Source organism: Pituophis catenifer, unplaced genomic scaffold (genome assembly GCF_029215685.1).
Source record: "Pituophis catenifer annectens isolate HBS135680 unplaced genomic scaffold, rPitCat1.0.hap2 SCAF_1, whole genome shotgun sequence".
NCBI classification, from domain to species: domain Eukaryota; kingdom Metazoa; phylum Chordata; class Lepidosauria; order Squamata; family Colubridae; genus Pituophis; species Pituophis catenifer.
In genome coordinates this window covers 40,173,848-40,187,428 of record NW_027256881.1, presented here as the reverse complement: position 1 = coordinate 40,187,428, position 13,581 = coordinate 40,173,848, and the positions used below count along the sequence as shown (strand labels likewise).

Here is a 13,581-nt window from a genome sequence, read left to right as displayed (position 1 = left end):
GCACGGTCAGCAGTTTGCAGCCAGGGCAGATTCTCGACAATAAGGAACTGCAAATGAAACCCTTCTGTGAGGTGAGTTCAAATCCTGATGATTCAATAAACACATCCACTGAAATAATCTGTAATAAAAGAAAAAGAGAAGGTGGAGGAGGAGGAGGAGAAGGAGAAGGAGACAATTAGGTAAAGGTCATATAAGGGGGGTGGGGCATGGCAAACATCTTAGTCTCAGAAAGACACCTTCCTAATTTCTTGGGCTATAAAGGCAAAAGAGGAGATGTCTATTTTGAGACTCGCAAGACTGATGCCACCCTTCAAGGTAATCCAGATAAGAAGCACCAACCATGAGTACTAACCCTACTTTTATTGTTAGATTACAGTAACAGTATCAGACCTTTACATCCATTAACTGTTCTCAGCAAGAAGACTGAATTAGTTTGCTGTTATCTTCTGGAATTATTCAAAACTTCTCAATCTGCTATCCCAGTCGTAATCAAGTTTGACCCGTTTAGCTTTTCAATCACCATTGTTAATCTGGGAGATGTCTGTTAAATTGAATAATATAAAAGAACAAAATCTGCAGTGCCCCTGCTTAGCATTGACTAAGAGGTGCCTGTCATTAGTCTCAGAGCCCAGATCGACTTTTTGATGTTTATTCTCTAGAATTGGAAGTTTAGAAAATCTTCCCACATAGTGCTTCATTCTTTTAAGAGGCATTTGTGGAGTAAAAATAGGAAGGGAGGCAAATGGTGAAAATAGTATCGTTCTAAAGCAATACAAGCAACACCCCTTTTGAATGAGTGTTTTATTTATTACAGTATTAAATTTTTATTTATTAAATGTATTTTGGGCAAGGGGCACATTTTGATAAAAGCCCAGGTCCTGCAGATGCCTCTATCTTTTTATATACTTAAAAATAGCTGTATGTCTTCAGATTGTGCTGAAAAAGAGAAAGGATAGAAAGTCTTACGGTTTTAATAATTTCTTCCACCGGCGATATTTATAATGTGCCTTCCTTGTAAATATTGCCGGTGTTTTTGACAGAATTTAATAATACCCAAAGAGGCTGGTTTGTGTAGACACACTGCTGAAAAAAAGTCAAGGAATTAAAACTGAAAATGAGGTCATGCTAGCATTATTTGCAAATACTGTACAATTTTTAAGAACACAAAGGATTTTAAAATTAACAGGTCTTCCTAAAGGCAGCCAGGGTTTGAGAATTATTTCATAGTGTTCTTTTTACCCACTTGGCAACAGGATTCCTCCTCATTAGCCACAGACACCCTGCATGTTAAAGGAATGTGTTGTTATACAATTGCAGCACACAGCCAACTGCTTTACCAGTAGGTCAGATTGTTCATCTAGTTCTAGTTCTGTCCAGGCTGACCAAAGGAGGCTGTCCTGGAAGAAAATATATTCCTTATCCTATATTATCTGATCCTTTTATACATACATATACATATGCGTATGCATCTACATCTACATCTACATAGACATAGACATAGACATAGACATAGACATAGACATAGACATAGACATAGACATAGACATAGACATAGACATAGACATAGACATAGACATAGACATAGACATAGACTGAACTAGAAGCTTTCTCCAAACAAAGCATGTCCTCTCCCGTTGTCTTTTTCCTCTGGGAAATGAGAGCTCCAACCACATTTCATTCTTTTCAATTTTTCCCCAACTCTCAGGAGTGTGAATAACAGGATCTTCAGGTTGTTTTCCTGAGGCCACCTGAGAAGGCGCCAAGACAGGTCCTCATTTGCAGGAAGAAATTCTCCTCACCCACAGATACTGTTGTCTTCAATGTTGTTCATGGGAGGTCAAATAATATAAAAATAGTGAAAATGTCTTAGCTTTAGGGGCACCCAAGAATCCAAAGAATACTGAACGGAGATGTTATTTGCCTTTATCAGAGCCAAATAAACTCATTAGAAAAAGCTCAGGATCTTTATTTTTTAAGATCTTTGAGATTAAATTGAATTGCCTTGCACTTTAATAACAAAAAAGAATTATGTCAAAAGCTAATGTAACTGCATTCTAGAACTGATGCATTTGGAAACAACATTAAGAGGTCCAGAAATATTGGGACATCGACACAATTCTAACAACTTTGGCTCTATACACCACCACAATGGAGTTGGAATGAAACAAACACAATGTGCTTTAACTCCAGACTGTCAGCTTTAATTTGAGGGTATGTACATCCAACTCAGGTGAACCGTGTAGGACTTACAGCAGTTTCCATATGTTCCCCCCACTTGTTAAGGGACCAAAGGTAATGGGACAATTGGCTTCTCAGCTGTTCCATGGCCAGGTGTGTGATATTCCCTCATTACCCCAATTACAATGTGCAGATAAAAGGCCCAGAGTTCATTTCAAATGTGCTATTTGCATTTGGAATCTGTTGCTGTCAACTCTCAAGATGAGATCCAAAGAGCTGTCACTATCAGTGAAGCAAGCCATCATTAGGCTGAAGAAACAAAATAAACCCATCAGAGAGATAGCAAGAACATTAGGCGTGGCCAAAACAACTATTTGGAACATTCTCAAAAAGAAGGAACACTCTTTGGTAAGCTCAGCAACACCAAAAGACCCAGGAGATCACGGAAAACAACTGTGGTGGATGACCGAAGAATTCTTTCCCTGGTGAAGAAAACACCCTTCACAACAGTTGGCCAGATCAAGAACACTCTCCAGGAGGTAGGTGTATGTGTGTCAAAGTCAACAATCAAAAGAAGACTTCACCAGAGTGAATACAGAGGGTTCACTACAAGATGTAAACCATTGGTGAGCCTCAAAAACAGGAAGGCCAGATTAGAGTTTGCCAAACAACATCTAACAAAGCCTTCACAGTTCTGGAACAAGATCCTATGGACAGATGAGACCAAGATCAACTTGTACCAGAGTGATGGGAAGAGAAGAGTATGGAGAAGGAAAGGAACTGTTTATGATCCTAAGCATACCACCTCATCAGTGAAGCATGGTGGTGGTAGGGTCATGGCATGGGCATGTATGGCTGCCAGTGGAACTGGTTCTCTTGTATTTATTGATGATGTGACTGCTGACAAAAGCAACAGGATGAATTATGAAGTGTTTTGGGCAATGTTATCTGCTCACATTCAGCCAAATGCTGCAGAACTCATTGGACGGCGCTTCACAGTGCAGATGGACAGTGACCCAAAGCATACTGCAAAAGCAACCGAAGAGTTTTTGAAGGGACAGAAGTGGAATGTTATGCAATGGCCAAGTCAATCACCTGACCTGAATCCCATTGAGCATGCATTTCACTTGCTGAAGACAAAACTGAAGGGAAAATGCCCCAAGAACAAGCAGGAACTGAAGATAGTTGCAGTAGAGGCCTGGCAGAGTATCACCAGGGATGAAACCCAGCGTCTGGTGATGTCTATGCGTTCCAGACTTCAGGCTGTGATTGACTGCAAAGGATTTGCAACCAAGTCTTAAGAAGGGAAAGTTTGATTTATGATTAATATTCTGTCCCATTACCTTTGGTCCCTTAACAAGTGGGAGGCACATATGCAAACTGTTGTAAGTCCTACACGGTTCACCTGAGTTAGATGTACATACCCTCAAATTAAAGCTGACAGTCTGCAGTTAAAGCACATTGTGTTTGTTTCATTCCAACTCCATTGTGGTGGTGTATAGAGCCAAAGATGTTAGAATTGTGTCGATGTCCCAATATTTCTGGACCTGACTGTATATCTTCAGGCCTTGACTCCTGATGCCTGGTGTATGATCTCCATTAGCTGCACACTACTCAACTTTGACGTATTTTTTAAATGCATGAACATACTTTCGCTACTTTTTAATTTGTATTTTTCAGTCTCTAATACTGAAGATATAAAGTAGCTCCAAAAACTAGGCAGTTTTTGGAAGAAATGATATACAAAAATGCACCTTTCCCGGGGTATCTAAATTACTTGATTACTGTTTTCTGAGAGGATGTAGGAGGTGGGGTGGAGGCAAGCTAAATGGCGGGACTGACACACTCAGGTCAATCCTTCTATCACTCATCTTTCTAAGAGACAGGGTGTTCTTAGTCACTGGCACTTCTAGGCTAGTATCACCAGGATCCTCAGCTCAGCTATTCTCAGCTACTTAGTCTCAGCTATTGTCCCTTTGTCCATCTGAAACATGCTTCCTGCCAAAGGCTGACGAGAGGGATCCTTTCCTAGAAAAAGACTTAACAACCTTGAGTCAGACTGAAATAGCTAAATAATACCCCTCATCCTTCTTACAAATGAAGGTGTTAACTTTACAGCAACCTTTCACAAGAGGGTTTTTTTCCCAAGACACCAGGGGTTCCAATCGTTCCATGCAAGATTATGACTGACATTTTTTTTTTTAACTATGCATGCTACATAATACTAGCATTCACAGTGGTAGGAATTATTGCACGCTGTGACTCAGCTGCAGCCTGCTGCTTTGTTATTATCGTAACCATTGTAAAACATGGGTTGTGAGTAGGTTAGAAGTGAATTGTACTGTCAAGTTTTTGTATTTTTTGCAGTTTTTAATACAGGGGTTCCCTGAGACCTGAACATTATTTCAAGGATTTCTCCAGGGGAAAAAGTTTGAGAAACTCTTCTTTAAGGATTGAAAATATTTTTTTCTGTTCTTTCTTTTGTTACTGTGACAATATTAATGTTGTCAGCTCTTACCTTGATATTCTAATGGTGTCTGATACCATTCAATTATTCTGAACTGAATAATTGTAATTATTTATTTTAAAAATATTTTTCCCAATAGCATTAGGAAGAATGACTAATTTGTCTGTCGAAATATTTAATGAACTAGTTCAGTAAAAACAAAATATAGTCGTCTAAAGATTTTATGAGGGCTTAATAACTGTTGTACATAGATCATTACAATATTTACATTAATAAAACTTGAACCATGTCAGCAGATTGCATTAGTATTCTTGCCCAGTATTTCTGGTTGTGAAATGCAGACACATATTACAAGTTGCTGCAAAACATAAACATTAGAGCAATCTCATTACTCGTACTTTCCCTTTGTAAAAATAGACTCCATCTATCTGTTATATATTGTAAATACATCGGGGGGGGGGGTATTTGCTAATACTTTTAAGAAAAAATAACCTATTCTTTCTAATGCTCGCTTTAGGAAACATTAGGTCATGCAAAACGTTTTTAAACTTCAGCTAAAAAATATTGTTTTAAAGAATTTCTTATTATTCAGCTGGAAAGATTCTCAAAATGGTTTCCATTGGATCAATAGTTTCTAAAGAAGTATTTATGTTAATTTGTTGCAGCAAAAACAATAGATGCAATTTAAAGACTGAGAAATGTACAATTTAAAAGGCAAAACATAAAAGAGGGAAGAAATTTTCATCGATATATAAAATACTTATAATGGGGCCAAATAAAGCGGGTCCCAAAATAGAACTGAAATATAGTGCAGTCCTAGATAATTCCCTCTATTCGGGCAGTTGGATTGACTGCAAACAGATGATAGAAGGAGTCAGATGGGACAGTTTTCGGCCATTCCATTTATTCTCATCAAACAAGATAGAATGGCTCTGATTCTCTGAAACTGTTAGCATCAAACATGAAGGAATCAAGACTCCGAGGTCATGTATTGATGCCCGCTATAATGAGCTATTTAAATCTGAGAAGCAAAGAATGATGCTTGTGATGTTGCCAAAATTCATTATGCTGACTATATATGTCTAAGGATATGCATATCACTGTCAATTAGATCCACCCAAAAATACAAGATGGGAATTCAGAGCTGAGATTTTGCAACAGTTTAAAAAAGAAGTATAAAACATGAAGACCCAGAGCTGCAAGTGGCCATCAGTTTGTAGTTTCCCAGAGTAGGTGGAAGCAAAATTCATTGAATTGGGAAGAGTTTGAGAGCGGGGTTGTGAGTCAAACTGGATGCTTTAAGTCTCACAGATGGTTAGGACACCCATTTCTGCTTTAAAGCTCCTGAAATTCCTCAAAATTTTGTTTTAAATACTCTTTCCCAGCCTACCTCATAAGATTTTTTTTGAGTTAAAATGAAGTAGATCCCTATAGTTGTTATAGGGTTCATTCGTAACAATAGTGACACAAAAGTCATGAAATGGGTACTGTGATATCTAAACACAAATTGTACCTTTCCACACTTGCATCATGACGTCACATACAAGTATTAAGAGGTAGTGTATATCACTCGCCTTCTCTCCCCCCCCATACCAAAACTGGTATGAGCCAACTGTTTAATGGCTGGTGGTGCAGCAGCAATGATATCAATGAGCCCTGGAAGTATTTGAGAGTGTGTATATGGGGTCAGAGTTGGCTGTGAAAACCTAGGCTGAGATTGGATCTTCTTAGGTAGTGGCAACATTTGGCAGCAGCCAATTCAGTAAGTTTTCAAAAAGCCACTAGGCCACACAAATCTGGCGGCAGGCCCACCTGTTCTGCAGGCCCAATTTAAGTAGACCAAATGAAAAATTCATTGTATGGCCTGAAAAAACAGTTATCATCATCATTATACCTTTAATATTATCAAACAACAGCATCTGCCTATCTTGGGAAAGACTCAATAAGTGGGCAAAAATGTCAAACCCCTTCTTTATCATCTCCAGAATAAAGCTTAGAATATATCCGTGCTTTGTTTTGGGTTCTATAGCTGAACTCTTCATAGAACAACAGCAACCAACAATCCAACCTAGAAATGACACATTTTCTGATAGTGAGAACAATTAATATTTATTTATTTATTTATTTATTGCGATTTATATGCCGCCTTTCTCCCTAGGGACTCAAGGCGGCTTACAAAATGACAACTTCAATACAAATCACAATACAATACCAAATTAAAATCAGTAACCCAATTAAAAAACGATTTAAAATTATACCAGTGTACCCCCAAACGGATCAGTTTAATTTAATAGAACTAAAGCTTGGCTCCCAGAGGTTGTACCCATGCTCCATCATGGAAATTTTTTAAAAATAGACTGGATAACCATTTGACCAAGATGGTATAAGGTCTCCTGCCTTGGGCAGGGGGCTAGACTAGAAGACCTCCGAGGTCCCTTCAAGTCCTATGATTCTCATGTTCTATAGATTTCTAGCACCTTTCGTAGATCCATGCGTCATAAGCCAGTTATCTTTCCTGTGACAATTATTTTTAAGTTAGTAATATTCAAAATGTTTTCTCATCTCCAGAATAAAGCTTAGAATATATCCGTGCTTTGTTTTGGGTTCTGTAGCTGAAGTCTTCATGGAACAACAGCATCTCAAAGAAGCAAGCTTTTGTATCCAGGAGGCAGCCAGTCTCTTTCCCACATCTCATGCTGTGCTGTACATGCGGGGGAGGCTTGCAGAGATGAACGGCAGCTTGGAAGAGGCTAAGCAGTTGTATGATGAAGCATTAACTGTGAATCCAAGTGGAGTGGAAATCATGAACTGTTTGGTAAGTATGTACAAGAGATCAATCTATGTTATGTCCTCCTATAGTACTTGGAATCCCAAGAATTATTTTAAAATTTAGGTCAGCCATATGATTGGAAATATTTCTAGAAATCCTTACTTGTACGTCAGTGGATCTGCTAGTCTCTTAATGCCTTTAATGTTGCAATTCTAGTGCAACATTAAAATTAATTTTTGGGACTGGAGTGCACATTTGAAATGTTGAGAACATGTTGTGGGCGCTATTTAGGTATTCTATCAAATAAACAGACACATTCGCCATGAAAATAAGAACTGAAGAATTCTTGGGCCCAGTACTCTTCAATATCTTAATCAATGGTTTAGATGAGGGGATAGATGGGGAATTCATCAAATTTGCAGACAACACCACGCTGGCAGGAATAGCCAATACTCCAGAAGATAGGCTTAAGATGCATAAAGATATTGACAGCAATAGCAATAGCACTTATATACCGCTTCATAGTACTTTACAGCCCCCTCTAAGCAGTTTACAGAGTCAGCATATTGCCCCCAACAATCCAGGTCCTCATTTTACTGACCTTGGAAGAATGGAAAGCTGAGTCAACCTTGAGCCACTCTGAATCAAACTCCTGGAGTGAGCAGCGAGTTAACCTGCAGTACTGCATTCTATCCACTGCGCCACCACAGCTCTTGGACAGATTTGAACACTGGGCCCTATCTAATAAAATGAAATTCAATGGTGAAAAAAATAAGGTTCTACATTTAGGCAATTAATACTAAATGCACAGGCATAGTATAGGTGGGACCTGGCTCAATAGTAGTAATTGCGACAGGGATCTTGGAGTTCTAAGGGACAATCACTTAAATATAAGCCAGTAGTATTTATTTATTTATTTATTGGTTCGATTTATATGCCGCCCTTCTCCGGAGACTCAGGGTGGCTTACAATGCATTAAGTATGCTATAGCTGCCAAAAAAAAAGCACAGTCCTAGGCTGCATTAATAGAGGGATCAATTCAAGATCACGTGAGGTGTTAATACCACTTTAGTTTAATGAAAAGAAAAACTAGGGATGACATGATAGCAGTGTTCCAATATCTAAAGCAATGATGGCTAGCCTTTTTGCCATCGCGTGCCAGGAGGGGGGGGTCACACACGCGTGTATGCCCACACCCATAATTCTGTGCACCCTGCCCCCACACATGCACACACACCCCCCCCCATGCTTCCCACACTCCTGGTACGTGATGGCACGGTAGGCCCGGTTTTTGGTCTCCCCAGCCTCCAAAGCCTTTCTAGGAGTCTGGGGAGGGCGAAAACAGCCTCCCCACCCCACCCCCCACCCCCCGCAGAGGTTCTCCGGAGGCCGGAAATGGCCTGTTTGCCAACTTCTGGTGGGACCGGAAGGCCTATTTTTCTCTCTCCCCAGCCTCCAGAGCCTTTCTAGGAATCTGGGGAGGGTGAAAACGGCCTTCCCCAAACTTCCGGAGGCTGGAAACGGCCCGTTTGCCAACTTCTGGTGGGTGAAATAGTGTAGGGCTTCCTGCCTGAGCAGGGGATTGCACTAAAAGACCTCCAAGGTCCTTTCCAACTCTGTTATTCTGTTATTCTTTGGCATGAGGTGATTGGTCCATCTAACCCAATATTTGCACTGATTTAATAGCTGCTTTCTTGAGATTCAGGCAGGACTTTTTCACTCTTTCTTTGAAGATGAATGAATTAAGTGTAGGACTTTCTGCCTGTACCTCAGCTGCTCTGCTGCAGATCTCATATGTGACCCTTCTTTGCTAATCTCCTTCAGAATCTAAACTACTTAGCTATTACCACTTCCTGTGGAAGCAAATGTCTTGTGATGTATGATGTCAATTTTTGCTTAACAAACAAATATGCATTTCATATATGTTGCCTTAAGCCTTCTGTTCTAAAATTAGCCAGTAGAATTATTTCAGCTCCATTTATTCTGCACCAAGGATTGTTTTATTGTTTGGGGGGGGGGATTTTTATGTTTGTTGTTTCCGCTCACGTTTTTTCTTGTTAAATGAATTGTTTTTCCCACATTTGTTTCTTTGCAGCAGTTATTTGTTTGTGTATTGATTGTCTGTATGATATGTGTGATTTTTTTCCTTTTATTGAAAGACAGAGATAGTAACAATTATCTTTATAGGACCGTTGAATCTCTCCTATTGGATTTGAAGTGCTTGGTGCCACTTAAAAAAACAGTCCAGTGTACTCCCAAGCCAAATTCCTCTTGTAAGCAGGATTCTTTGTTACTGGTGTATCAGCATTAATTAATGTAGAATTCCTCCGTTTCCCCTTAGGCTGTTAAAAAATATGATTTTAAAACACCAGGGCTGATTTTAAGCAAAGGTCATGAATCTAGTGGCCAGCAAAGCAGTCAATACATTGATCCTGACAAGCAAAAATAAAGTTACAAGCACACTTGGAATTTTCTCTAAAGGCATTTATAACTTTGTTTCAGGGGATGGGTGTTCAAGATGAAAGTTATTAAATTGTTAAAATCTAATGTTATTCCTTGATAAATTGGTAGCCAAATATTGGAGCATTATTTCCTAAAATGCAATTCCTCTATTGTTTGGCATCTGTATTTTCCCCAGCTAAAGAGTATTGTTTTTGCAGCTGTAGGACTTGGTCCATCATATGGCAGTATCTTCCATTGTATAACAACCCATTTACACAGCAAATTAACCATGACCACAATATATATTTGATAACTTATATCTAGATTTGGAAAGAAGTACCCGTGTTTCTCCGAAAATAAGACCGGGTCTTATTTTCATCTGGGCCCCAAATAAGCACTAGGGCTTATTTTTGTGGGGTGTCTTATTTTTTTTCCATGTACAGGAGGCCCGTTTTTTTTTTGCTTGCTCACGGCAGGGCAGGAGGCAGGGCAGTACAGCAGTGCCACTGCCGTGAGGTGGGGTACTAGAGTTGCCACACATGCCCTGCACTGGCTTACCTCAGGGCCCTGCAGCCAGACTACCCATGCCCTGACACCTGCCTCGCCTCACGGCAGCGGCTCCAGCAGCCCCATCCAGCAGGACCATGCATGGCCACCAGCCCACTTCTTCTGCTTGCTTGCAGCCACAACAGAGCAGGAAGCCAAGCAACATGCCAGTGCCACAGCCATGAGGCGAGGCGGGGGTGGGTGGAGCTGCCCCATGCACCCCGTACCAGCTTACCTCAGGATCATACAGCCATATCATCCACTCCCAGACACCTGCCTTGCCCTGTGGCCACGGTACCAGCACACCACTCAACCTCCTGCTCCATTGCGGCTGCAAGCAAGAGGAAGTGGACCGGTGCTCATGTAGGCTTCTGCACATGGGTGCTAGTGCTGCCGCCACGAGGCAGCTATTGGGGTGTGGATGGCCTGGCTGTGGAGGCCCTGAGGTAACCCAGTGCGGGGTGCATGGGGCAGCTCCACCACCACCCCACCTCTCTTTGTGGCTGTGGCATCATGAGCAACCAGACAGAATGGCCAGGCAGCCAGCTGCGCAAGCTCTTAGGGCTTATTTGGGGGTAGGGCTTATATTAGGCACACATGTAAAAACATGCTAGGTCTTATTTTGGTATAGGTCTTATTTTCAGGAAAACAGGGAACAGAGAGAAAACTGAGGACAGTACCGTTTCTCTTTTGATTCTTTATCAACATTCCCTAGTTTAATGAACTACAGATATGAATGAACAGATATCCATCATCTCCCTACAGCAAGGTCATCTGGTGTGCATCAGGTTAGAAAAGGCTGTTGTATACAAACAACTGCTAAAACTAATCTAGATATGAAGAATAACATCTGATATATTGTAAAACACCTTCCGTTTCCATGTCTTCCCAATGCACTTTGTAAATATATTTTCACCTTATTGTTTTAAAGCATTCTGGTGAATTGTGGTTTCCTATAAAGATCAATGGAAAGGAAAGTTAACATGTGGAAGAGAAATTCTAAGAATGTAACTGTGAAATTGTATTCTAAGGCATCTGGAAATTAAAAAGGACTCCAGACCCTTTATGGTAATGCTATTGACTGCCAAATCTTAACCAGATGTAAATTTTAAAATGCCATTAGCACTTACGAATAATCAGCATGGTTTTAGTTCCCTGCACACTTTCAAGATGGCATTCCTATAGTAAACTAGCAAAGAAAAGTTGACTAGCTAATATAGGCACATTTGGATTGCAATGTTTGAAGGAACAACTTTGTTGCAAAGCCTTGGTTAGCATCAGGCGTAAGGAACCATGAGTTGATCAAAGTTACTTCTCTATTGTTGCAATGCCTATTTACAAGTCTTGCCAAAATAACTGCATTCTCTTGGGAATGATCAGACAGGGCTTCAGGGACTTTAGAGGAAGTAAGGCCCTGCTCTGCTTTTTGTTGTGCAAGGACTCTAAGCTCAGCCCCCCTCTTCACATCTCACCCCGCTTTAGCTGGAGATTCCATCACAGTAAATCTGTTTCCTTTGCAATTTCTTTCGTTAATTTATGATAAAATATAAATCATGTTCAATAGACACAACTTTCCAAAGTCATTGAAAAATATTGCTGATATCAAGCACTTATCAAAGGAATCTGCCAATTGTATGCTGCCTCAATTAGTGGTGGGATCAGGAATGTTTTACTGAAATTGTTGTCCAATCTCTAAGCAATAGTAGAATGATTACTGTACTTGGGTCATAAAATTATTCACAAATTCAACAATCAGTAGCAACTTCACTACAATAATGGCACTTACTTAATATCAACTGATCCATTTAAGGAGCACATAAGTAGATATTAAAATGAAATTTCCTGAGTTGCCATCTTGCCTGGGTATACTGTATGTATTCTGATAAAGTGCTAGCACTTCAACTTATCAACAAACCTCTGCACTCTTGGCAGTGATCAACAAAATTCCTGTTCAACCTATTTATGAGGCTTTAGGGTGAGAAAGAATAAATGCAGTAACTGTTTTTAATGCTTTTAGAGGCTGTGGTACCACCTGTGGTTTTGTTGATAAAATCAAGCTTTCATGTTGTAATATTTTCAAGCAATTAAATGAAAGCATTTTAGAAGCTTTTGCTGACTTTGAACTGGATGTAACACCATCAGATGCTTAGAACTACTGCATTAGGACATTCTTTTTTAAGCTGCTTATGGCAGCTTTACAAAAAACTAATGCTGGAGAAATCAGATGAGCTTCAATCAGAAGAGATGTGTCAGTTCATCCTGCTTTTTGAGTTCCCACTCTATGGACACATCACCAGTTTATGGGATGATAGCATAACTTCAATATTAATATGAACCTTCTAGATTGACTAGATTGTTACCAGTTTCATGGATCACACCTACCAAATTGTTCATATAAATAAATCAGGTGGCTATCAACATTTTGGAACTGACCTTGCCATGGACCTGCATGTACTGCCTTACGTAGCCATTTGAAAGTGAATGTGAATCAAATTCAGAAGGGCAAGAATCAGATGTTGAAGGACATGCTGGTGCTGAGTGAACAGAACAAAAATTCATCATTCCACGTGATACTTCTGTGTGGATTTTTTAAATGGACTGCTATATTATATCAAGCAACCTAATGTGGATCACATTGATAACGTGTCTATAATTTGCCTTTAGGAGCAATATCTCAGAATAATAGAATAATAATTACTGAATATGCAGTGCTGAAAAAAACGTAACTAAATTGGTTGATGTACCTTAATCTTCACATTGGCTCCCAAATTCATTGTGAAAGCTTTTTGATAAACTACACATTTCACACTGACATCAGTTTCAAAGTTATTGATGAATGATTTGTCAGAATTATACCCAGTTTTCAATTTTCTAAATATTTCAGGAGAACTCAGAACTGAAATAAACATCTCTGAAATAGAACTGTTCTACAGACTACCAGCATCTCTTCCTGCTTATAAATCTTATTCCATCCTGTCCTTCCCACCCTTTTATGTCCCCTGGTGGAAAATCAGTTGGACATCAGGGAAAATGTCCTACTGTATATCTAAAATTCAACTCCAAAGTTACATGTGTTTACCCTGGTTGTTACTAAGTAGGCTTATCATATGTCTATATAAGTGATGAAATCCAAAATTTTTTACTACCAGTTCTGTGGGCGTGGTGTGCCATAGTGGGC

At 39.7% G+C, this 13,581-nt stretch overlaps 1 protein-coding gene across 1 annotated transcript in view; it reads left to right on the top strand.

Moving 5' to 3' along the window:
- The window catches only part of TTC7A (tetratricopeptide repeat domain 7A), a 177,769-nt gene that overhangs the window by 129,448 nt on the left and 34,740 nt on the right, over positions 1-13,581 (top strand). Inside the window, exon 19 of the mRNA XM_070932340.1 lies at positions 7,258-7,460. Coding sequence (XP_070788441.1) covers positions 7,258-7,460 — 203 coding nt within the window. The remainder of the gene's footprint in view (positions 1-7,257; positions 7,461-13,581) is intronic.